Here is a 26,969-nt window from a genome sequence, read left to right as displayed (position 1 = left end):
AATTAGCAGAGAGCATATCTTGCATTTTTTAATGTCTTCATCACTACCCACTTTCCTGTATTCAAAACATGGACAGAACTATTTGGAAAAATTTCCAGAGAGTGCTCTATGTATTTGTATCATTACATTTGCAGTAATACTTCATGCTGTAACACTCAAGCTGCAACATGTTTCTTAGTCAACCTGAGGCAGCTGTGCTATTAAAATCCTAATTGAGTTGATTTACCTGCTGGTCAAGTGTGACTGTCCTAACAAAACTGTCATGCCAAACCTGAATTGATTACCTTGCACTAGAAGCTTTATATCCTCCTTTTGTTTTAGAAATCACAGTTTGTTAAGTTCATTTATTTATGTAACTGATGATTGCTAATTATTAGACAACATTAGAATTGGCTAAGCTTGGAATTCCTGTAGGCTGGGAGTTCATTTTATCAGCATGGTCGATCTATAAAAAGATTTGAGATTACTAATTTTTCAGTAGATTGAGAGAAATGCTGCAATTATAGATATTAAAAAACTTGTTTCAGTTGAGCTGTAAGAGCACAGCAAACTGTTCATGCAAGGTCAGAGAACTGCTATCCTTTAAATTAATGTATTGGGTTTTTTTCAACTAAAGCTGTTTAATTTCTTGCTTAGTGTGATATGATTAAAAATAAATTTATATTTTATTGCTCTTGAATGTTCTGACTGAATTTTTGAGATGGTTACATTATAGTGATGGAAACAGTAAAAACGGTGACTATGGTGTAGGATCTGTACATCTGCATCCAGGGATGTAGACTTCAGTATTTTGTTTTCATAGTTCCAGGTCTCAGCTGTTGTGACACAACTACAGCTATGGTTTCTTAATAACACCTTAATGTTTGGGGTTTGTTGCTTGGTAAGATGCTGTGTTCTAATACATTCTTTTTTGAAGCTTTCTGCCATTGGTGACTTGGTGTGAGATCTTATATTTTTTTATATTTTGACTTTCCTGTTGGAATGTCAAAATGGTTTTTTTTTCTGTTTTGCTATAATTTTAATTGCAATAAGTACTACACACTAGGGTACAGTTACATTTTGCCTCCGTAGTGGAAACCTTCAACATCAACTAGATAATTGAAAAATACCACAAGTACCTTTTACTTGGCAGTTATTTCTGCAGTAAGTTCCACTGAAATACTTGCTGACTGCTTTTGCCAATATTTGTTATTCTGTAAGCATATGCAAAGTGTTTTGAGCAGTTTATAGGAATGACTGGAGGTGTGATTTGTTTTGGATTTGAGTTATCTTTGGTCCTATTTAACTTGCCTGCTTACCTTGCAACCAAATGCATATCTGTCACTGTTTCACATCTCTGTTGAATATTCTAGAATCCTTTTAGGGTCTTGGTGATTTATAGATTGGTCTCCCTTTCTTTACATGTGCTGTCTTTTAAGAATTAGTATTGTTTATCTTTGTTTGTATGCAATTAAAAATGTTGGCACTAGATGGCAGTCATAGTATTACAGCCTCAATTGAAAATTTTTCAGGATTTTAATATTGGCTTAATTTTTCAATGCCATCTTCTCAGCAGCTGCTAAGTATACTGCCAGAATAACACCATTTAAGAGTGTTTGCTTTTGCATTACTTAAACTTTCGAAAACTTTTATTTATGTTTCTCAAATAGTCTGAGGAGGCTCCTTCGCTTGCTGTTTCTACTGAGCCATCTGTAATTGTATCAGAGGGCAATTCTGACAAGATCGCTTCCCAAGTGCCACAGATGCTGCAAGAGACAGATGTTTCTAGTCCCAATATTAAGCAAAACAGTGTGCCTCCTCCACAGAGTAAGTATCTCTCAGTGCAGTTTATTTGTCTGAAGTTAGAATGTGCTTTTTCCCCTAGAGTGTAGTCAGAATGTTTTGCTCTGGGGTTTGAGTTTTAAGTGCCATATCAGATCATTGTGTCTTATTTATACATCTTGCCATATTTTTTACTTCCTTAAAGTTAACAGCACTTTGATATTTTTGTTTTCATTGTGATGAAAAATTGCCTTCATATGCTTGTTTGACTGAAAATGTCTGTTGGGCTTGTCCTGTCCTTAATAGACATTTGGATTTGGACTCATCACCATTGGGACTGGAGCTCCATGCTGTGACTAAGGAGTTCTGCCAACATTGTTTCAAAGGGCTGCTTGTAACTCTTCAGTGAAGAACAGATGGTTACACATTGCAGTTGACAGAATATTTAGCTACCAGAAATTTGGGAAAAAATACAAATAATTCCATTTTCAGCCTACTGAGGTCTTTTGACTTCTCAATTTAGCTCATTAGCATCTTTTTCCATATGCTTCCATGTAATCATAGAGGGAAGCAGTTGGTTATTTGGGAGTAGAAAGGTATTGGGTGGAGTTTTTTTTTTTTTAGTCTAGCAGCGCATAAATCTGGCTAAATTGCTGCAGGTATATTGTTTTTTGAAAATATGCTGTGCCCAGGAATGTCAAATGTACCCTCTGTTGTACTTGACAAAAGTGTTCGTACTCAAAAGCGTTTGAAGTACTCACACAGTAAAACAGGAAATTTAGAAGGGAAGTGAGGATGTGAAAGGTATTGCTTGGGAAAAAAAAAATGTTTTGATTCAGATTCTTTAAGAAAATTAATAAATACTGACAATCTATAATAAGTTGCTGGCTAAGTGTTGAAGTACAAAATGAGGTTTTAATGACTTCAGAAGAAACATGCATGATGACTTTATAATTACAAAATCTCATTCTGCTGCGTTAATTGGCTTCTTGGCTTTGAACACATGAAACAATGGAATATTTCAAGTCAATGTATCAACTTAGAACTTTTCTGGTTCTAAAATATGAAATCTTTTGTGATTGATTCATGTCTCAGCAATTGAAAGAACATCTCTTAGGTTCAGTATGTACAATACTTAATGTTTTTTACTACTTTTGGCAGCCAGCATGTTTTAAGGCAGTCTGTTTTATTAAGAACGTAGTGCTTCTTTATTGGATTATGGATTCCATGTAACCACATCTTTACATAGTTCAATACTTTTTAAAACTACTCAGATATAGTGGTTAAGAGCAGTGTAATCTGGTAAGAGTGAGCATTTAATGTCAATTGTGTACCTGTATGTTATTTCTAGGCCAGAAAATAACAATGACTCTACTGTAAGTAATATATTTGCAAAATGAATGGCCTTTCACATTTATCACTCTTAAGTATTTGTGGGATTAAAAAGTAGGATGAAATTGGCATGTGTTGTGTTAGATGCATGCCAATTTCATCCTACTTTTTAATCAGAATAAAACTTCTAGTTGATTATTCTGGATCACTTCCTAATAATACAGTGTGTATTATCCAGGATTTTAAAAGCCAATTCTGTGTAAATGGTCTTAGTCCTAACACTATAATTGTTTGGTTTTTTTTTTTTTTAGCAAAGTCTGAAGAAAGCTGGGAATCTCCCAAACAAGTTAAAAAGAAGAAAAAAGCAAGAAGGGAAACGTGAACTTCTAAGATGGACATTTGTTGCTGAATATTATCATGAAGATTATGCTGTTTATGCAATAATTTGTGAACATGTACAGAATTTTATAAAAATTTCAAACAATTTTTAAAAACAGAACTGCTGTGAACACAAACATCTTTAAAAAGGAATCAAATGAAAGTAACTATGATATAGCAAACAGAACATGCTACATTTGAAAGACATTCTGAAGAGTTTGTTTTCCCAACTTTTGGAGAGAGATCTTAATTTTAAAAAAACTGGTTTTACAACACAGTGCCCTGTTTACAACAGATTATACTCTCATCTACAGCTGCGGATAAAAGATTAATTTCAAGGAAGGGTTTTCTGTAAAAATAATGGTCTACAATAATGGGTGTTTCTTGCCTCTCTTATGAGTGATGCATTAGAAGCACAGAATGTCAACCATTTGAATTTGTTTTATGCCTAAATCAAAGTGCTTTGATTCAATACATATAATCTGCCATATCTTTACAGTAAGTTGGTTAGCAAGTCTGCTAGCTATCACAGGAATCTCGAGTGCAAATCATTAACCATTCGTACAGTCAGACCTTCATGGTTTATTATATGAAGTTAACACAATAAAACTGCTTTGGGTTAAAAGTTTGAGAATGTGATTTGAAACTTGAGTATGGTTCATGAAGTTATTTTTTATAATGTCTATTACCTTACTTGAATTATTGAAGATAACAGTATATTTTTAAGAATGCAGTAATGTGCATAAAATTGGTTATCTTTTTCATTCCCTACAGTTCTTGGTTGATTCAGGATCCCATCTAAAATCTATTCTCTCAACTTCTAAACTCATGAAATGAACTGAAATCAAACTTTTCCTTCTCCTAACACTTGTTGACTTACCACACCCAATTCTGTTGTCTATATTACTAAAACTCTGAAGAAATCAAAGTGAATTTTTCACTCACAAATGATTTGGATTTCAAAGATCTGTTGGAGAACTGGAGTAGCTTCAGACAGCTTTAATTGACATTGTCAAAAACAGTTATCAGGAACACATTTTTTTACTGCCTTAACCTGTAGTATGTAGAATGTGTCTAGACTTCTGGACAGGAGTTAGTGTTTTTATATAAAAAAAAATTATGCAAGTAAAGCAGTTGTAAAATAAAGACCATTTCCCGCTTGAAACTGTTAATTAAAATGGCATTGAAGATGTGTTGTCATTTTCAGGCACTGTAATGAGGTGGTATTGAAGTGGAGATGTGTTTGTGTCTGTAAGGTACATGCTCAGCCATGTACACTGTAAATAGCCTTCACAAAATTTGGTTTGCTAAGGATGGTATTTAACATCACCTGGTAAGTTCAGTTGAAGAGTCAGGATTCTTTTCAAATTATTGACTTCTGGTTTTGTGGCACAAATAGCATTGTTAACAGCTGTAACATGTGGTACTGATCAACAATCTTGTGCTCTTACTGTACTCAACTGCAGTTTGACAGTATTGCAAGGCAAGAGCAGATAATGCAGCAAGCTGGGTTTACTTGTACTGAAAATGCACCTGCTAATGGAGAGCTTTCCTAATAAATGGATACTAACTTGCACAGGTATTAACTCCTGTATGTCAGGAACATGACACTCTAAATTGACCTGTTAAAATAAATTGAGCAAATTGATGGTATTGATTTATTCACTGGGAGGGAATAATGTTTATGAGTGATATTTGTCATTATTCATGTGAAATAAATTTAGAACTGAAGTACAGCTTTTCAAGGAGTATCTTAAGGTAAACATGAAAAATAGGATATTATGGAATCATGCAGAGTCCTTTGCATGTAAATAATATTATAATTTTACTTGACTTCAGAGTAAAGGTTAAAAAATACCCTTTGAATTTGGGTTTTTAATGTATGTCTGAAATCTGTTTCCAATCTGTATGTTATGCTACAAGACTCTTATAGAAAATACAAAGATTTTATGTAATGAAAGAGACTGCCCCCAAGGACTTCATTGCAAAAACTCTTTTTTTTCTCTTGAAAATAAAATCTGTGATATTTCTGGATTAGTCAAATAGCTTGTCATCCTGGAAAAAGAAACAAACTAGCTAAAACATAGGAACCCTGCTAACTAACTGCTGCTGCTAAGCAGGGTCATATAAATGCATAGCCTTCCTTTCAAAATGTTGTGACCTATTTAGCAGCACCTCTTACTGTTTTCTTAATATGCAGTTTCAATGTCTTAGAAAGCGAAATTTGCTTTATTTGACATTCATTGGAGAGGTAGTAACTCTATATCATATTGTCTATAAATAGAAACTTGGTTATCTATGTACTGTCATGTTTCTATGATTCAAGCAGTGGTTAGTCTTAATGATACACTGAATCCAGTCTTTGGTACTTGGATAGAGCAAAAAGCCACCATTTTAAAGAAACTTAATTTTTTTTCCTTTGTTTTTTTTTTCTGTTGTTGAATGCATGGAATGATTTCATAAATCCAATATGTTGTTTTTTTCTAAATATTCTGGAATTATTTGTATGTGTAATTTAAACTTGTGATGATGTGTAATTGGATAGCCATGGCATATTTTTATTTCCTTTGTGGGGAGGGGAAGGTGTACAGAATTCATATGTGCTTGTTACAAAGGTAACTGCATTGGTTTGGAGCAGGGTGAAAACTGTATTTCTGATACCCTTTTAGAAGTCTAAAGAAAAAAGTGCAAGTGAAGAGCACTACTTTAATATTTACTAAGAAAGAATGTACATATTAAAAGCATTTCAAAAATTTATAGAAATATTGCTAGTACTGTTGTGTTGTAACTGAATTGTATCTCATTTGAAACTGCCCTATTAATAGTTCCTAGCCATGGGATTATCCTGTGAATAAGGCTTTTGGAAAATGCAGACATCAGAGTACATGGTTTAAGCAGACTTTGATCTGTTACTTGTTGTGCCTTTAACTCAACTAGGTTGCCAATCAAGATTTCAGTTGTTAAAAATTGCAGGCCTCTCACAGACACTTGTACCTGTGAGTCTCCTCCTGATGACCACTGAGTAAAAATGAGCAGTTCTGATTTTTCAGGCCAGTACTAAAAGATTTCTTCATTGTTCTCTGTAACTGGAAGGAGACAGCAGGAGAAAGCCTGATAATTTTAATTGCTTCTTAAAATACTTTTCTAAAAATATTTTACTGTTAAAATTCTGAGTGAATTACTTCATTAAAGAACAAGGAGTATCAGCCAAATGAATTTGGGGAAGAAGGAGCAGGAAGGGCTGTGTGACTGATAAGTCTTAACTTGAAAGTAATGTGGCAACAGAATGGATTTTGCTCACTGCAGGACTAACAGAACTGCTGTTAGTTGGGATGGATGTTGGGAGCAAGGTGGGATGATTTCTGTTTCTTCATTGGTGGGGGGTGGAAATTATTGTTGATTGTGTTCTGTATCATGTTATTAATGATTCATGGGTTGTCCTGTTGAAACTTAATTGCATTACAAAAATTGTCTGATTTGCATAGTGGGTCCTTCATTGAGGAAACTCTTGAACTTCTGCTCTTTTCATTTCTGGCTATTTGTACCAAGCTGAAGATTTCTGGTTCACTGTTTTTTTTAACTGAAACTGTGATGTCTTTAATAGAGGTGTATTCTGAAAAGTGCATTTAAAACTCTTAACATGAAACTCATGGTTTCAGGAATTCATACAATACTCTTTAAAAAAACAGGCTTAGGAACATCTGCAACTATAAAACACATTTGCTGTCTTATTCGTAGCATTAAGTGATCCCTTAACTTGGCTTAGTATTTTTAATTCAGTCCATGGCAGAGGGTAAGCCGTGGATCACTCAGAACCAGATTGCTACAATGGGCTCAAAACTGACTAGGTATGAGGTGGTTCCCTGTTTCTTCACAGATAGCAAGTCCTGTACTAACAGTATTTCCACTTAGCTCTTCAATAGACTCTGACTTCAAGTGATTCCTTATTTCAAATACCTGGTGAAGTATAACTCAAATATGTTGTTACTGAGGTGTGTTTTTTCAGAAGCTGTTCTGACAAGGGCTGTCACAGTTTTTCAAATTTCCTTGGCCAGCCTTACCTATATAGCTAACAAATAAAGTCATGCCTGGAGCTATGTCTGCAAACAAAGCTCCAGATGGGAGAGAATTCCTCTCTCATGTGATTCTGTAACTTGGACTTGCTCAGACAGCTGGGCTTTAATGTGTCTTTTGAAGAGGCTTGGCTGGGCTTTAATGTGTCTTTTGAAGAGGCTTGGGACCTGGGAGAGCAGCGCCTTCCTGAGCTGTGGCCAGTTAGCCAAAAGAGTAGGAGTTGTATCAACTGCTGTCCCTCTGCTGCTGAGGGGCTGGGCATATGTGTAAGGACAGGTGCAAGCTTTGCTTCTGCTCTCAAAAGTCTTCAAAGGCACTGCAGAAGATCAATAACCTTGCATTTTCACCTGTTCACAGAGGCAGCCAGTGAATGTGGAAAATACCTGCAGCCATGTCTGAAATCACTGCAGTGTTAATTTTTTTCAAAAAGGGAAAGATTCCAGGAAAAGCTTCCCTGGAGAGTAAAGAAGCTAATGATTGCTGGGACTTTCTTAAGAATGCTCTTTTTTTCTGAAAGCACAAAAACAGTTCATCCCCTTTAAAGATAAGTGATGTAGGAGGAGCAAGAACCCCCTTGGCTTAACTGCGAGGTTCTGAGTCTACTCAAAAGCAAAGCATACCAGAGATGGAAATATGGATCCACACCTATTGAGAACTATGTGGACATTGCCAAGGTGTGCAAAGATGGAGTTAGAAAAGAAAAAGCTCAGCTCCAATTGAATTTGGCCAAGATGTCAAAAAATACAAGAATGGGTTCTTTGGGTATGAAAACATCAAGCAGAAACAGAAGGCAACTACTGTCCCACTGATAAACAGGACAGGAGAATTAGTCACTGGTAATGCTGAAAAGGCTGAGGCTCTCAACAGTTCCTTCACCTCTGTCTGCACCAGCACTGCTGGGCCTCTGGCCCTGGGGCCAAATCCAGGCTGCACAAACACAGAGCCAGCAGTGGGGCTGAGCTATTACAGGAGCTGACATTGCAAGGCTGCTCTCCTTCATCTTGGGATGATGTGGACTTGGGGCTATGGCAGAAGACAGATAAAGGCTAATGTACCCCCATCCACAAGAAAGCCTTAAAGGAGGATCCAGGGAATTTTAGGCCCATCAGTCTTGCTTCAGTACCTGGGAAAATTATGGAACAAAACCTTCTGGTAGCTATCATAAGTCAGTTGAGGCACAGGATCACCGACATAGATTGACGAAGAACAAATTGAGCTTGACAAACCTGGTCACCCTCTGTGACAAAGCAAGCTGCTTGGTTGGTGTGGGCTGGGTGGACATTGCCTCCTGGATTTCTCCAAGGCTTCAGAATGGTTTCCCACAGCCTCCCTCTGAAAAGCAGATGGGCTGTGGTGTGGATGGATGCTCCATGTGGCGGTGGGAACTGGCTGAGAGGCAGCACCCAGCGGGTGCTGGTCAATGGCTCCTCCTCAAATGGGCAGCGTGGCACGAGTGGGGTCCCCTGGGATTGGTGTCAGGCCCAGCTCTGCTTAACATCCTCAGAAAGTGATTGGGAAGATGGGATCAAGTGCGCCATGATGAAGTTTCCCAGCAACACCAAACTGAGTGGGAAAGTGGATGCTTTGGAAGAGAGAGCCGCCCTGCAGGAAGATTTGGATAGGCTGGAGAGTGGCTAACAAGAATCTGATGAAGTCCAGCAAGGGCAATCATCAGGTCTTGCACCTGGGAAAACATAACCCACGTGTGCAGCACCATAGGGCTGGCATCCACCCAGCTGGGGAGCATCTCTGTGGAAAGGGATCTGGGGATCCAGGTGGACAATCAGAGCAGCATGAGCAAACAGTGCTGTGCTGGCACAGAGAGCCAACGGGGTGCTGGGCTGCATCCACAAGGGCATCACCAGCAGAGATCCAGAAGTCATTGTCCCACTCTGCTTAGAGCTCATCGGGCCACACTGGAATGCTGTGCTCAGTTTTGGTCCCTGCTGTGCAGAAAAGATGTGGACAGGCTGGAGAGAGTTCAGAGAAGAGCCACAAACTGTGAAGCCTGTGACATGGGAAAAGGCTGAGAAAACTGGGTTTGTTCAGCCTTGAGAAAAGAGGACTTAGGGGAGACCTTATCACCATGTTCCACTATTTAAAGAAAAAATAGAAACTCCCTTTATAAAAGAAGCCACATGGAAAAGACCAGGGATAATGGGTACAAGTTATTCCTGAGGAGGTTCCAATTGGACACATGGGGAAATTTTTTCACAAAGAGAACAATCAGCCTTTGGAATAATCTCCCTAGGGAAGTTGTGGATTTCCCCAACATTTCCCCAACTTTTGAGATCCAGATGAATAGATTGCTGGGCCATCTTGTCTCAACTGTGCTTTTGCCTACAAAGATTGGATCAGATGATCCTTGTACTGTACTTTAAAACAAAAAAAAACCAACAAAAAAGCCAATGCCACCACCAAAAGACATAAAGCTCAATAAAGATACTTTATTGTTTGAATGCAGTAAAATTATGAACAGAAAACAGACTACAAAAAAATTCTTCATCACTGCTACCTGTCTTTCCATAAGTGGTTTGGGTTTTTTTTCTGCGGTATACATAAAATGCATCTCAAGAATTGTATTTCTATCAATCAAATTCTGCAGTTACCAGGGCGATTTTCTCCAGAAGTTTGAGACTTTGTCAGGTCCATGTGTTCTTCAAAGACTCTACTGCTTTAGGTTGCTGCAGTGTTAAACAGTATTCTTTTCATAACCACCACCATATGTCTTCTGAATCATGGAAGAATGTAATCCATCAGTGGTAGTGTGAGGGGGAATAAAGCCTATAAATTCAGTGATAAAAAAGCCTGTAGTCTTGGCCCAACTGAGTTTTGTCAGGGGCAGTTTAGGACAGGGCAGCTGCCTCAGGTGCCTGTTTCAAGTCATCTGTTGCAAGTAACCCTGCTGAGCCAGCATCATGTTTCATTTGACTTTTGAAGTATGTTGTTCCAATTTTGTGCCTTAGTTGCACTGCCTTTTAGCCTGGCTGCAAAGTTGGAGTCTTTCAATTGCTTTGAAACGTTTTCAGGTTAAACTCTTTCTCCTGAACTCTTGCCTGCATGGTCTGAGTAGCCACTTCAAGAAAAACCAAATCTGAGACTGCATGGTGGCTCTTGCAGAGCAATGGCCAGTACCCAGCAGCAGCAATGCCAGCTCAGCCTAACCCTGCCCTGCCCCTCGGCCTCGCCTCCAGCAGGGGCAAAGGCAGCTGTTAAATCAGGGGAGGGCTGTGATGATACTTGAGAGTTATTCTTGCTCCAGAATTATTCTGGCTCTCTGGTGTTTCTGCTGTAAGTCAAGTCTGTGGCCTATGTAGAGTGGGGTTAGTATTGGTGTTGCATTAAGTTTGAGGTCCACCTTGAGGCATGATGGTCTGTCATCTTCATGCCTGGCTGGTTATTTAAAAACACTTTAAAATCTTCATCAGCAGATACTTTCAGTATTTTCTTCATTTTTGTTGGAATTCTTTTCTGCATTTTCCAAGGATGGAGTTGCAAACAGCAGTCTGCTCTTAACAAATGTGTTTATTTAATTTTAAAAAAAAAAGGAAAACCTATCTTTTTAATAAACAAAAATAATGTTACTTGGACTTCACCTGTGTATTGAACACTTCTGAACAGCAGTACTTAAGTAAGAAGTACTTAAGTGCTTTTCTGGAGTGGGATCAGCACTTGATAGAATTGAGCTGGCAAATCAATACTGTGCTATTTTATATTCATATACTACAGACATGCAGTTCAAAGTCATCCAACTCATTCAGCAGCCTGCTGTTAACCATGGAAATCCTTCATGATGTTTTAGGAGCTTGTCTTTTTCTGTGAGACCTTAGCAGGCATGCAGAATAGAAAATTTAGTGACTGTTTTTGTAATTATTAAAACACTTCAACTTGTACTGCCTTGAATACAAAAAATATTTTATAGAGATGCATAATTGAAGGGTTCCAAAGCCTCACACATGACTGAGAGAGGCAGGTTTTACATACCCAAAGATTGCCATATGTTTTGGATTTCTGCAATCACATCATGTGAATGCTAAACTATGGTCAAACTTAGTCAGAAGTCATATGTCACATTAGAAAATAACTTTTTTATCTATTTCACTTTGAGGCAGAACATCTTGTGCAGAGCAAGATCACTATGGGAAAGCAGGACTGCAAGTGCTTCACTTTGCATTAAGAATTCTATCTCTAAAAGTCTTGAATTTGCACTAGTATGCCACTGGAATTTGTGCTGCCAGAGAGCATTGTGCTGGAACACATTTTCTTATGTGAACATTTAATGTAATGTTAACATCTCTTGAGAGCACCACGCTGTTATCTTTCACACAGTGTTTCACTTCTGCTTTGTGTTGCTGCTGTATGGAGGAGAGGACATGATACTGTTGGAGGCTTTAAAGTCTTTACAGCCAAATATTCCTAATATTTCTTGAGCAGTCTACCTCAAAAAAGGTAATTTAACTGAAGTTTAACTGAAGAAAGAAGTCCTAATTGCTTTTTTTTTTGCTTTTTTTTTTTTTCCTTATGTCAAATCAGCAGCTCAGCCCTGCTCCAAATGAAGTGAGCTATCAAGAGGGTGTTCTGTCAGGGCTTTAAGGATGTCTCCATCAGCATCAGCATCAACATGGTAAAACTCACAGTGAGGAGTCTTTTGTCTTACAAATACAAAACTGCCTCACGTGGCAGTTAAGTGGTTTAAAGGCTCATATACATTAAATATCAAAAGAGAAGGGGAAATATGTACAGATTTGCATTTTCAAACTATGTTTGAGTTTGGAGAATGTCATGTTAGTGATCAGTGATTTTTACATTAAAAATGAAAAGAAAGTTCTCTCCAAAGTGGCAAATGTGTGTTGTTCTGGTCTGCAGAGATGGGGTTTCTGAAAGCTAAGACTAAACCTCTGGTATTCCAAAGGTTTATTCATAGATGTTTGACACTAAATGAGTTGCAGTGCAGATGGTGAGTTACATTTGTGTCTTACTGCAATTACACTTCCCCTGTGCCTTGACTAGTCCATTACTGAATACCACTGTGAGCTGGGACAGCTCTGCAATGTTGGATCAGTCAGGATTTCCCAAAGTTGCCTAAGGCTATAATCAAACATGTTCAGACATGTGCATGCCTATAAAATGCTTTACAGTCCCAGTATAGTAATATACATTGATAACCTATTATATTGGGACACAGCAGAAAGCTGTGTGATTGTGAGATGTGCTTTTGAAACAATGTTTATACTGCACCTGGAGGTCAACTGGCAAGTAATGCTATTTCACTGGAATTGTATTGGCATTTATTATGTGATTTGCTATGCAAAAGATGAAAAATTAGAGATATGATTTAAACTATCACTGTTACTTCTGGCATTAGGTATCTTAGGAGGATGTTTAGGAGACTGTGATGAAGAGAAGCCAAGAGTGGCTTTGGTTTTTATAATTAGGAGAATGTTAGCAGCCTTGATTTTCTTTTCTTTAGAAGAAACAATACAAAATACACAGTATTAGCTTCAGTCTCATCCCACACACACATATACATGGTACTGGTGGCTCTGTCTTATGTAGCTTTAAATCTAGATTTCCTAGTTGCATTTCCTAATACATACAAATGATTTATAAATTGGAACAAACTTAATCCAATTAAACTTTCTGCACCATCAGCATTGTTCAGAAGTGTTTCCCTTGCTCTTGAAGCAGTAATATCATCAGTGCTGTATCTCTGCACTTCATGAAGGACATATCCTCAACCTGTAATTACTTATAGTGCATATAAAAGGTTACATTGCATGTACAGTACTTGCAGTCTGCCTCTGCAGAAAAAGGCACATATTGCCTAACTGGGTTTGTATTGCTATCCTGTGCTCAGCAAATCAGTCATCAAGGGGATTCAGGACAGACAGCTGGAGGGGACAAACCCAGCTGATATTTTGACAGCACAAAGCCACCAGCTCCTATGGCATGCTCCGAAGGCTTGGCTGGAAAGCAATTATCTCCATTGATGACTCCCTAATAAGCAGTGGATGGGTAAACAAGCAGAGGATGTGGCACTATGAGGAAGTTAAGTGCTTTTTTTAGCATAGAAAACAATACACGAGACTGAAAGTTTCTGTAAGGTTCTGTAGCAAACCTCTGCCTGCAGTGAGCACTGCTGAGAAGAACTGGATGGCATTCCCTGGAGTTTGTTTGAGACTACAGCAGACTTGGAAGAGAGCAGGAAAAGTGGGATAACTCCATAGATATTCAAAGTAATGATGTTGATGCTTTTCAGTTGCTTTAAAGTTGGTGGTAGCTCAAAGCTCCAGGTTTGGGCACATTTGGCTTAATATTCAGAAGACTAAAGTGCATCCGGAGCAAAGTCTAAGCAGGTCCCCAGGTGAAGTGGTGAGTTACTGCATGAAGCCTGACTGGCATCTAAAAATCTGAAACTGAGAAGTGCTTCCTGTGTAAGTTACAGGCAGTAATAAATCTCAGTTATGGAAGATGTGTTGTTTCAATTCTTCTTGACTGTACTTAAAATCAGCATTGGTTCTCACTAGAATGTAAGGACATGATTTATCACTAGACTGAGATTGCTGATAGAAGACAAAATGATCATGAGTTCTACTAGATATAACAACAAAAAAAAATCCAAACAGGTAGGTAAACAAAACATGTTTGATGGGAATGTCTACATCTTTTTATATTAAAACAGAAAAAAGGTGGTCTTTTAAAAGAAGGGGAAAACCCATAATGGCATAATGAAGAAGGGAATTAAATCTGGAAACATTCCCAGTGTTGAACCATACTCAAATGAATCTATAAATTAAACATTAACTAATCTAACTAATGGAACTAAAAGGAAGTAAATGCTGTTTGATGTATATTAGCTTTTCTTAGAAGGCTTGCCTCTCCTATCAATCAAAGACCTGTGACCTCTCTGCAAACTCAACACAGTATTAAAAACTGTCACAGATTTCCTTTGCTCAAGCAACCTGGCAAGCAGTGAGAGTACTGGCAACACAACAACCAATTTATCCAACTGCCCTGTCTCATCCTTGCATGCTGTACTTTATGTTCTATAACTGGCTACAGATTATGGATAAAATGTCCCAGTCTGTTTAATGCTGTGTCCAGCATAAGCATTCAGGCCAAAAGACCAAAAAGCTCCAAGCATGACCTTCCACTGGTTTGGTGTAGTAAAAGGTCAAGTGTAAATCAGGGGATGTTTTAATCCAAGTAGTGGAGAGGAATGGGGGTACAATCCCAATCCTGTGTGCATTGAATAAATGAATATTGTTATGCCTGATACCTGCAGTTTTAAAAGCTTGTACAAAACTGTCTAGATCCCCACACTGGTGAGGGAAGCAATAAACATAAAGGACTGAAAACAGTGTCTGATAAGCAGAAAGTTAATTTATCAAAAAAATTGGAGAAGAGTTTGTGTAGAGTAGAAATTATTTGGATATGAAGTAGTAAAGGGCTCATTAGCCTGGTGGAGAAGAGTTGATGAGTTTTAGTTGGATACAGGACACCTGCACCTTCCAATTTTGTTGATAACAGTTGCAAACAGTGGTGATGTCTGCACTTCTCAGTATCTTCAGGTATGCTGAGCCAGCAGGGGAAAACCAGGAGAACTGAAAAATTACAGAAATGTACAGAAATTACAGAAAAATTACAGACTTCAAGGGCAAAAGGAGAGAGTTCTGTTTTGTTAAGGTACTGGCAGAGCCAGGCTATAAGTCCAGTGTAAATATCTTCTCCAAGGAAAACGTGAGCCTCTGGCAGCCCTGTGCAAAAGGGATTGAGAAAGAACAGCACAGGCAGGGGAGAGGAGAGCAGGGGTGGACACAAAAGAGCCCCATGCCTTGGTATGCAGGCATTCCCTGTGGAGAGATCTCTGAGGAGACTGCAGCCCAGGGAAAGCAAACTGTATCTGAGGGAACATGTTACCAAATTGCAAATCTGCTGCCAAGCAAATAATTAGATAACTGTCCAGCTTATTTTTGAGGCTTCTTGCAAATGCAGCACAGATGATTTCATCTCATCCAAAATGTTACAATTAATCTGTGAGGCTGGCATGAATGAGAACGCCAGAAGAAAAAAGAGCTGAATCTCAGTGTACTCTAGACTCATTTCTTGTGAGTCCTATATTTTCAGAGCAAAATTGAGAGGCTTTCAAGTAAGAAAAGCAGGGAAAGAAGCATGCAGTAAAGCAAGCTTTTCCTTGGAGAATATTTCAGCTCTTGGCAGGGCAATATATCAAAATGTTTTAATAACATATTTCTTAAAACCACCACCTTCAAGTAGAATTGTGAAGCTGTGGCACAAGGAAGCCGGAGTTGCAAGTACACTTTACCATCAGGAAGGAAAATGGGCATGTATATAAATTTCCTAAGATATTAGAATCACTATCTTCTATAAGACAAATCATGAGAAAATATCCCAGTAGTGAGCTAAAAAGTTCCAGGCATTTCTCTCAACAAATTTTAATGATTTAAACTGAAATTTTAAAAGAAAGAAGAAATTTAAAAAAAAAACCAAACCAAACACCAACCATTTGTTGTCCATTGTTTGGTGCTGAAACACAAGAATTTTGCTTTGCAAGCACATCAAGCTGTGTCATTGCAATGCCTTTCTTACAGGCTCTGTGCTCTGAGTTGTATCATGCTGGAGAAAAATACTGTTCTCTGATCCTTTTTAGGCAAACCAGGGGAATTAATGACCTCTTGAACCCAATCTGGATCGTAGCAGCAGCCCTATCTGATTGGATGTTGGGCAGTCTTTGTGGCAGAGGGGTAGTGTCAGACTTTTACTGGAGGCTTACTTCTTTTAGAAAGTACGGGTATTTTCTAAACTTCATTACATTAAGTATTCCTACAGCTCTGAATACTTGAATCACTCGCAGCCATCCTGAAACACAGATTCTGAAGCAGGCTGAACAAAAGGACTCTTAAAATGGCTCTTTACTACGACAAGAGTCTCTTCCTCAAAGTCCTCACCTCCGTGTGCCTGAGGACAATACCCAGACCTTGGTTTCTGGGCAATGTTTAACCCTTTTCTTATCTTAATTTGCCAAATACAAAACAATTAAGAATACCTTTGTTCACTCTGGAGCACGTGGCTAATCCTGCAAGCAGGAGATGCGATTCTCTTGAGCTGCCCTTTTGTTTAAGTGCTGTAGGCAATGCTGGGCAGCAGTGTAATTGAATTATTCAAAGCAGCTGAACTATGCTGCACCACCTCTGTGGGGGCAGATAGAAGGTGGGAGTCACAAGCAGTTCCTAAGCCACCTGTCCTCTTCCAGCAGTCTTGTTCAGACAGGTATTAACAGCGTTGGGAAGCAGTTTTTAGTGAGCACTAGAAAACGCAAGAAAATGCTGAATGGGCCAGAGCATCCTCTGGCAGGAGGGAGAAGTTGTCTCTGCAGTGAGAAGATCACGGGGGAGAGATGGGGAATACCGAGCAGGAGCAGGACACAGAGTGCAGCTCAGGGAACAGCTGCGGAGCAGCCAAGGGGGCTGTGTCCCTTCCCAGCAGAGCTCTCAGGGTGTGCTGTGGGGAGTGACCGGCTGTGTGAATGGAGTTCAGCGATCTGCAGCTCTGCTGCGGTCAGAGGAGCAGGCAGGAGCCATGAGCCTGCATTTCCTTTCTGGGTACGCCCCACAGCCCTCACGCTGACCGGCGGCTGAGCGAGGGTGTGTCAGGCTCTGACCCTGTGCAGTGTTAATTTCAGCATTGAGTGTTCCTTTGGAAAAAATTCTTACCATATGGATCCCACTGCAAAAATTATTTATTTTTTCAACACAGCTGAAACAAGTGCTTGTAAGTAAGCTGTTAATTCTCTTGACTTTGTCTCACTTGCTGAGCAAGGCAGTGATACTGATCCTGTTCAAGTTTTGATGAATAAAGATGACAATCTCGAGTATCTGTTGTACCTCTGGAAACCTTGGCAAAACTCAGGTGTCATCCAGTTTAGAAGTTGCCCTGTTGCACCTAAAATGATTTTCCATCATCAGGGTGTAAGATCAGGTATTCAGGATTCAAAGCCCCCGCTGGAACTCGTGGTTGTCATTTCTTGCTTTGTAAGGCAAAGTGAGAGACGTCGAAATTTTACTTCGAGAGGCCGTGTTGAGGAGGGTCTGTGTCTGTGGCAATACTCAGGCTCTGAACACTCCCACCACCAAAAACTTGCCAAGCAAACCAAATACAGCTCTTTATAAATCAGAGAGTGACATGAAGCCTGATGTTTCCTGCTCTTTCCCATCAGGCTTTTTGAATGGAAATTAATAATTATACAGGAAAGTGCTCTGAAGTGATTAGTGTTTGCTGCTTATTCTTTCTTCCTTTTCCTTCTGAGAATATGGGGGTTAAAGCCACTGATGGGAAACCTTAAGTGAAAGCAGACATGCAGTTAACCTCTCCTCACAGAGAGAAGGGCTGTGCTGGAGGGTGTTATAAACTGTGTCTGCCTCTCACAGCTCCAGACCCGAGTTCCTCCTGCCTGGCTGCTAAAGACCAGCTTGTTGTGCCCATCCCAGGCTGAGGGATGCAGCTGCTGCTTTCCCGTTTGCAGGCACGGGAGCCCAGCAGGGACAGCTGCACAGATGGCCACAGACAAGGTGCTGCCCTCATCTGTGCCTCCTACACGTAGGAGTAGGACTCACAGAAGATCCGAGCAGAGACCAGCTGGTCTAGCTTGATGCTTGCAAGCAAATAACACCCAGCCACCCACTGATCCCTCACTGATCCCCCCAGCAGCTGGCACTTGCTCCTTACAGCCCCCACACACAGTGTGGAGAGGGGAAACTACAGAGAGACACTTAAGAAAGGTTTTATAAGAAGTGAGGGTGAGCGGGCAGTCTGTCCAGCCAGGCTCTGCACACGATTGACCTCCTTTATACCCCTGTCTGTCTGATCCTCCTTCTGCTCCTTCCTGATCCCCCTCCTCTAATTATTGTCTCCCCTTTGGTCCTTCACAATCCCCTTCCTCTAATGATTCCTTCCAAAGTTTTGCAGAGTCCTCCTCAAATATCCCAAACCCTCCTGTTCTTCCTGTTTCCCCTTCTTATCAGTTCCAAACCGCAGGTGACCCTTCCCAGAGCTCTTCAATGGGCCATCAGTCAGTAACCTGACACTTCTGCGTTTTGGCATTGTCTCTCTGGTCCCTTTTCCACCAGGTTTGCATCTGTGTGCCCTTGTTTATGGAATCCCTCTTAATTTATTGCCTCTGCCTTGAAAAGGTCAGGTGCTTGGTCAATAGCCCTCATGAACCAGATGCTCCTGTCTTCCTCAAGGGATGCATGCAAGGATTTCATCTCTAACTTTCCTACTCTCTGGCATTAAAGGACAAGGTCTCTCAAGGTTATCAGTGAGATAGTCCAGACCCCATGGCTGGTGATTTTCCTTTGGCCTTTGGAATATTTGTCAATAGTGATGTTGCATTTTACAAGAATTTTAGTTTCATTTTTGAATATCAATCTTAAAAATATTCGGCTTATGCATAGAATCTAGTCAAAATTATAAATTCAGGGCTACGTGGCTTTTCCTTTTATACACAAAAATTCCTGCCAACCCCTTGCCAGTTTTAAAAGGACAAACTAGGAACAGAGGTTATGTAAAATTTCTACTTAAAGTATTTTTAATTTAATTTACTATAGTGGCTTTATAAGTAGGGATAAAGCAGAGTTAGAATGTTCATCTGTGCCAAGTTAGCTTTTATCTTGAAGTTCCTGTTCTGCGCAGATGTATGTATGAAATAATGAAGAGCCCCAAAGCAACCATATAGGGAAGCATTGGAGTATTTTCAATGTTATATTTTGATGATAAATCGTGGAATTTGGTGGCAAGCAAAGATGGATGGCAGTAAATAAATTATGCTTAGGGTCAGGGTAGACATACAGACCTTCTGACAGTATTTTCTTCATTGTTTCATCTGGAGGACAAATAATAAAACATGAAAAGTCAGCTGCTTGGTAGGAAGTTCAGCTCAAATTTGCACAGTGCTTGAATATGCGGGACTGGCTCCTTCCTCCTAATGATGCGTGTCCCCCTCACACCCCACCATCATCAAGACATTAACTACAGGTAGTGGCCATGAGCTCAACCTTACCTTGTATATCAGTGACACGAGGAAATTCCAGGCACCCCAATAGCAGCAGCTTTGGGAGGGGATTAGGAGGACACTGTGAAAGAAAACAAAGGTTCATGGATGCAGAACTTGGGGGTAAATTCCAAACATTCCATGACCTCCTCCAATATTATCTTTCCTTATAGAGAAATAGAGTTTATTTCTGCTACTTTGCCACTCAAAAATTGCCAGGAGCACTACAAGCTTTGCCAAGGAAGCGCCGAGCCGGTTCGCCCTCACAGGGCTCGTTCCAGGAGCGGCGGGGAGCATCCCCTGAGGAGCATCCCCTGAGGAGCATCCCCTGAGGAGCATTCCACGGGAGCGGCCCTGGCCCGGCAGCGCTGGGGCCGGGCTGCCTCTCGCTGAGCGCCCGGGACTGCGCATCCCGAAACCCTCCCGCGCTTTGGGGCCAGGCTGCTGCTGCTGCTGCTGCTGCGGGGACAGACGCCCGCAGAGCCCTCAGAGCTCCCTCCGCCCTGCTGGGCCGTGCCGTGCCGTGCCGTGCCGTGCTCTCGGTCCCGCCCGGCGGGAGGGGCGGCCCCAGCCCGGTCCCGCCCCGCGGAGCGGCGCGCACAGAGACGCGGAGCGGCGAAGCCCCGAGGAGCCGCCGAGATGCTGAGCTCGCCCTGGGCGCGTTTCTACTCCAACAGCTGCTGCCTCTGCTGCCATGTCCGCACGGGCACCATCATCCTCGGCGTGTGGTACCTGGTAAGCGCGGCCCGGCTCCGGAGCAGCCTGGGGGGCGGCTCCGCGGGTGGGGGTGCCGATCGCAGCGGCTCCGCTGCCCGGGCGGGTTTCGGAGGGAGCCGCGTTGTTGGAGCGGAGGAATGCGCAGCAGCTCCGCGCCGCTGATCCCGGCGGGCGCCGGCTCTGAGAAACTGGGGCACGGAGCGAGTGCGTGTGCAGGGGCCGGGGCAGCGGCAGGGGATGCAGGATACACTGCACGGGCAGGAACGGGAGGGCCTCAACCCAAAAGCTGTGTGAGGGTTGAAAATGTGATAAGTGAAGACCCCTGGGGTGAGTTTGCCCCCAAACTTCGGGGCGGTCTCGGGCCGGGGTGGCTGCAGCCCACGGGCCCCGCCGGTGCATTGGCTCCAGTCAGGCTGCCCGGCCCCTGGGCACGCCGCGCAGAAAATCATGTTTGATCATCTCTGGTGGCTGCTTCATACAGCGTTCGGGTGTTCTTGTCACTGCTGTCCCTGTGTGGCAGGTCGTCGTTTGGCAGTAGCGTTTTGGTGTGCCTGGTAGGGAGCTGAAGCCTTCCACGCAGCTGTTCGCAGGTGCTGGAAAGACAGCTTGCTTCTGCCGGGATTACAGGACACGAGTGCGGAATTCACCCTGGGGACACCAGCGTTCCCAGCAGTACCCAAGGGCTGTTGGACGCTCGGTTATTTGGCCCGGGGAGCCGCGTTAAGCTCTCGGTTCCTCTCTGACCATTGTTTCCCCATCCTTTGCAATGTGGGGAAAGCGGTTTCCCAGAGCTGGTCCGGCTGTAGTCGCTGGGTGTTAGAATAAAAAGGGCTGGTTGTTTGCTGTAGGTAACGTGGATGCGCTTCTCAGCCTGCTCCGTCTCTCGGTGTGAGGAATCGATCTCCGTCTGATGGCGAGGCTGTGCAGAGCTGTTTGCCAAGCATCATTTTTCAAATGATTGCAGACGGAAGCAGATTAGACCCGGGCTCATTTGCTAACTACTGAAATTCCCCGCAGAAGCAAGTGAAAAATGCAGGGCTGCCTCCGCTGTAAGGCAGCTCATTAAATAAATTCAACCCGTGTAATAAAAAAGCTAGGTTGACATTTATGTCCTAGAAATCATATAAAATGTTCTATGTCCTGTAAAATATGTATTTCACCACTGAGAAAATGGTGCATTAGTTGAACCATTTCTTGCTCCTGGTTTAATAAAATATGGTTAATAGCAACATCCACAGCTGTACAATACTGACAATATTGTAAAATATGCCTCTCTTTGCCTGGCTGCAATTAAGTTTTGCTAAGTTGTAATATGACCTGAAAGCTTTTGAACATTTCTTCTAGGGAGCTTGTTATTTCTTTCTGCCTTCAGCTGAACGAAGCCTTTTCACATTGGCTCCACAGAGAGAGGGATATAGATATTTTATCTGTTCAGTGGACCTAAAGTTATTTGAGGAAGAGGGAGGTGCATCACCTGGGCTTGGATACAAAGAAAAGTCTGATAGCTTTTAAGACTGTTACCTAATCTGTTATAAACATTTAAATACCAGTGGGCGAATTTCACATAGTATTTTACTGCAAAATTTGGTCTTAAATTTCCTTTTCTATGAGCAGGTATTTCGTGATTTACAGTTCTTGATAGTTTTGCTTTCATAACTTTTTCAGGCTGGATTTCTAAATTACTTCAAACTGATACAGAACACATTTCTTTCTGTGCTTCTTTTGCTATTGCAAGTATTTGAATTTTAAATTTAATAATTAAAAATAGATATTTAGATGCATGTAGATAATAAATGCTAAGCCTTTTTGATTGATTATTATGTTAGGAAACAAAAAGTAAGGAAGGGGTAGTTCCTTGAATGAATGGCCCTGGCTGATAAAGTCAAACACAAATAGATTTCTTTGGCTCAGAAGAGCAGTTATAGTTCGGTTACATAACCGTATAACATAACATATAAACCCATATAAACCCATATCATGGTTTTATTACCATGTGCTGTTAAGGGTTAACATAAAAATAGATGTTCTGGTGGCATTTTTTTTTCTCTGCATGTATTTTGGGTGGTTGCATTACTCCAAACCACACATGACCCATGAGCATTACTTCAAAGTTCAAAAACCCTCTCTGAGTTTTTGCAACACCAATATCTATTCTACATATCCTTTGCCATTATTCCTTATAGGAAATTACTTGAGGAAATATATCAACCTTGAGAATGAATAGTTTTCTTGTTGCTTTTTCATTTCTCACTACCTGTGAGGCGTAAGTTTTATTAATTCTATGACAACGAATACAATGATTCAGTAGTAGAAGCATCTGAAGGAGGAAAAAGCAGTAGCTTTGAAGTTTTGGCAGACTTTTAACACAACATTTTCGCATGTTGAACCAGTTTTGAGTTAGCAGAATTTCAGGAGGCAGAATTTAATGTCTGAGTAAATGTGGAAAAAATAGTGGCTGAGATGGAATTAATTTTCCCATAGCAACCCTCTGGGTTCCACGCTGTGCACCAGGAGTTGGAAAGGTGTTGATCACACACCAGGGTTTTGTCTGCTGCTGAGCAGTGCTGGCACAGCCCCAGGGCTGTGTCTCCATATTCTGCAACCCCCTCATCAATCAGCTTTAAGTTTAATGTTTTAATTTAGTTGTAATGTTTAACTGGGTGTTTGGAGTCCCACAAATAGTGGGGAGAGTGGGAAGCTGAGTGCACATGGAGTTGTCAATGCTGCTGTTGAGGGAGTTTTCCCACAAAAGTTTTCCCAAGGGGCTTTCCCAACTCAAGCACAGCAGCCACAGACTCACAATGGTCTCATAAGGTATCAATAGCTGGGAAATAAATATTTAACTTTACTCTATTTTAGAACATGATGGATCTCAGAATACTAATGTTTCTATAGCTCTTGTGTTTCAGCAGTTTCTTCCTGGTAGAGCCATTGGTGCTCATCTACAGTAATATAACACGCTGCTGTGTGATTTTGCAATATAGCAAAATAATACTATATACATAAAGTCACTGAGCACTGAGGTACTTCAGTGTAAAAAGTAACTTGCAAAGGTTGGAGTAGCCAGGGGAAATTTCCTGAAGAGAATATCTAATGGGGTTGCAGAATAGCCCACACTTCAGGGACTAGCGTGCTGCCTTGGGGAGAAAAGCTTAACAGAGGGTGCTGCAATGTTAAATACAAACATTATGCTAAGGATTAAAATGTCAGCAATATGGCTGACTGAGGGTTAATGTTTATTTCAAACAGTTTGGTTTGGCTGGTTATTAATTTTTGAGTTTTTATCTGAGATGGACTGTACACTTGTCTGTATTATAACATAACATCAGAAGTCACAGTAGTAACGCAGAAACATTTTGGGGCACAAAAGTCTTACAAATGTTGTATTTAAAAAAAACAAACCAAGTTAAACTAGAAAGTCACTTCCCATAGCTGAATTTTGTCACTATGCTGCTTAGAACAATGACAATGCTGAAATGAGCCAACTTCAGTTCTGATCTCCAGTGGGTGCTGGAGTCCGGGGGAAACTGGCATTTCAGCTCCCAAGTGACCCAGTCAGTGCTGGTGAGTCAGAGTAACAACACCCCTGTCAGTGACAGCATTTATATACACAGCGTGTCTTCTTCTTGAGGAAATGGACTCCACTTTCCTTGTCTTAAACACAAGGAGCAACATCAGATGTGCTGACAGTGTCATGGAAGGGTTTTCCATTCTCCTGACAGTGGGGTTTCTGCACACCCCGAGGATCCACTGACACCATCTGAGATAGCAGGAATTCTGATTATTTTTGGTTGCTTTGGTGGGGAGAAGATGGAATTGTAAGGTACCAGTTTAAAAAAGAACAGACAGTAGAAGAAGGAGCCTTCTCGTTAGAGCTGTGTGTGCCCGGTGCCGCAGAGCAGAGCAGAGCCCTGGGCACAGGCTGCTCCTCCCCGCGGTCCCACAGCCCCCCAGGGCCCTGCAGCATCACCTTGAGCACCTCCAGCGCCAGTGCAGAGCTGCTGGCCCTGGGCAAGGCGCTCTTGCAGAACGTGCTGAGCATTCACCATTGGCACCCCTGGGGAGCCCCTGCCCTCCCGGAGCTCCTGACAGCGAGGGGCTAAAAATAAAAACTAATGGGAGGCTGAGAACCTTTTATAACCACAGGTTATCGAGCTGTGTGGCCCTCGCTGAAGGATGTGCAGTAAGAACATAAATAGAGCGAGCTGAAGTTTTTAGCCAAGGTGGGTTAAATGTTTGAGCTGCTATTTGTGGAGAGCTCGGCATGAATTGCTGGTTGTGACATTTCAGTTCTGGATTTTTTTTAATATATTGTTGAAAGCATGTTTAATATCTATCTCTGTCCCAGTCTTCTTTTAGTAAAATGATTGAATCCTAATGATGAAAATATATACTGGTAGTAGACTTACATTGCAAAGGAAAAGAAAAGCACAATGGGCTGTGGTCTCACTGATTTAAGGTTGAGCACCCTGACAAGATTGGTAGAGTGAACTTGATCTGATGTCAAAAGGAGAGTGAAAATATATATTTTGTGACTAGGCCACATTTATGTCCTGGTATTTTTCAGGCCTCATGCAAAACAGCATGTATGGCAATGTGCTTAAATACCAGTTAGAAGATTTCAGTAATCTTGGCTTACTTGGCAGGGGGTAGAGATCAGCAGTGACTGCTCATGTAAACAAAATATCCCTGCACTGGAGCCTTCCAAGCTGCTCTGTCTGCTCTCCTGCAAGCTTTACACTGTCTGAGACTACTCACATCACCAAACCTGTGCCTGAGGGTCCCTTGAACAGGCGGTGAAGGCCTTTTTAGGGAAAAGAAAGAAATTCTAAGAAGTTCTTGATTATTTTTAAACCTGGGAGAATCAGGAGATTTTGAAAACTGAAAAAAGAACTGAAGTTGTGAAAAGAGCAAAACGACACAATCAGAAAGCCTGATGTGTTATCTCAGTGTCAGGTTATGGGAATTTTCATGAATACTGATATGAGACCTTGTGTTTTACTTTGAAAATTAGCTTTATATGGAATGAAGTGGACTAAAAATAAAGGATTTTCAGCTTTATGTCTGTATGAAGGGCCATAGCAGCCAGCTCACTGAAGGCTCAGTTCCTTCACATCACCCAGGGATGTCTCTTCCAGTGTTGTCCCAGTGGGATATAGCTGGGCTTGGGTGGGATTATCCTGCACCTTTAGCACCTCCAGTGACAGCCCAGTGCTGCTGGCCCTGGGGAAAGCATTCCTGCAGAATGGGGCCTGCTGTGGATTCCCCAGGTGTTTCCTGTCCATGGCCAAGACCTGGGCTGTATATTCAGGGGGAAGAGCTGGGTGATGCCCATGACATTCCCAATTCCCATCCCTTGGTAGGAGACGTAGTGTCAGCAGTGCGTGAAGTTTCTCCACTAGCAAGTGAAGGTGTCATAATGTCAAATTAAATGAGATTCCCAATTCTTCTAATAGAAATGGCTGAATTGATGAAATACTTATGTCCCAAGTGCCATGTCTGTAAAATGATCATTAGTTTTTCTTTTGTCTGTACTTCATAAGATGAAAGACAAGATCATGGAAAAAAAACAGTAACACTCCCCAATAACTCAATAGACTCTTCCTATGCACATGCTTGCTGTTGTGGAGAGTGGAGAGAAAACTTGGAATTCATTATGAATAGAGGAGAATATTAATCTTACTTTTAAAGGCTTCCCTGATGATTGATGTACATGTTGAATATCCAGCTGAGACTGGAGTCAGAGGAGGTTCAGGGTATATGCTCTTGGACTGGATCACATCCATTTCATTGTCTTCAAGACCAGAGGGAAAAAAAATACTGATTCTGCACACAAATACCTGCTCAGGCCCTGTATGTCATTTACTTAACAAACTGAAAGCACATGTATGAATTTTATGTATGTCACAGCAAAAACTAAAGACTAATAATGATCATTAGCATGAACAAAATGACCTTATCTGAAGGACCTTCTCAATAACCATATTCTGACTGTAACTTCTCTAGAGATACATTATTAAATAATTTAATATGTATTAGCTTCAAGAATGGCATCAGGATAACTTCCTAAAGAACTCTTTTGTGCTGTGCACAGGCCCAGGTAGGTTTCAGCAGTGCAGGACCTTATCCCATCTTTTTTCTCCAATTCATGCTTCAGGCCCTCTTCAGTCGAATTGCAAAATAAAGGACAGCATGGGAGGAATTTAAATGGCACAATCAATAAAATAGCTTGCAAAGAGCCTAATCACTTACCTGTGTGACAGAATCCATCCCTGAGCAGGCCAAAAAGGTTATCTGAGCAAAAGATGGGCTCATTGGTACACCATATCCCAAGTTTTACCTGTGCTTTCTGCTCTAGGTGAAAAAAAAACATATTTGTGTGTTTCCTGTGCTGCAGAAAGAGGTAGAAGCAGCATTTTATTAGTCTGTCCCAGACTCTGTCATACATCAGTATGACATGAAAACATTTATTAAAATTGGTTTTTCTTGCAAAAACCTTTTAAGTTATTGGAGGGATAAAATTTCTTGAAAAGGTCTTTTGGGCGGCTCTTGCACTTACTGAACTGTTTATTAGTCTGTGACACAACACAAGGATTTATGAAAATGTCTTTAAGCTCTAATCCCCTAACACAGGCAG

At 41.1% G+C, this 26,969-nt stretch overlaps 2 protein-coding genes across 3 annotated transcripts in view; both read left to right on the top strand.

Moving 5' to 3' along the window:
* MTDH (metadherin) overlaps positions 1 to 6,234 on the top strand; it is a 33,755-nt gene extending 27,521 nt beyond the window's left edge. For both annotated transcript variants that reach the window (XM_059494031.1, XM_059494022.1), the window contains 2 exons: positions 1,650 to 1,806; positions 3,405 to 6,234. In XM_059494031.1, coding sequence (XP_059350014.1) covers positions 1,650 to 1,806; positions 3,405 to 3,475 — 228 coding nt within the window. In that variant the 3' untranslated portion in view covers positions 3,476 to 6,234. The remainder of the gene's footprint in view (positions 1 to 1,649; positions 1,807 to 3,404) is intronic.
* A 13,894-nt stretch (positions 6,235 to 20,128) lies between these two features.
* LAPTM4B (lysosomal protein transmembrane 4 beta) overlaps positions 20,129 to 26,969 on the top strand; it is a 58,846-nt gene continuing 52,005 nt past the window's right edge. Inside the window, exon 1 of the mRNA XM_059485670.1 lies at positions 20,129 to 20,350. Coding sequence (XP_059341653.1) covers positions 20,255 to 20,350 — 96 coding nt within the window. The 5' untranslated portion in view covers positions 20,129 to 20,254. The remainder of the gene's footprint in view (positions 20,351 to 26,969) is intronic.

The sequence above is a fragment of the Ammospiza nelsoni genome, chromosome 1 (assembly GCF_027579445.1).
Source record: "Ammospiza nelsoni isolate bAmmNel1 chromosome 1, bAmmNel1.pri, whole genome shotgun sequence".
Classification (NCBI taxonomy): Eukaryota; Metazoa; Chordata; class Aves; order Passeriformes; family Passerellidae; genus Ammospiza; species Ammospiza nelsoni.
The sequence above is the reverse complement of the archived record's forward strand: the minus strand, read 5'-3'. Positions and strand labels throughout refer to the sequence as shown.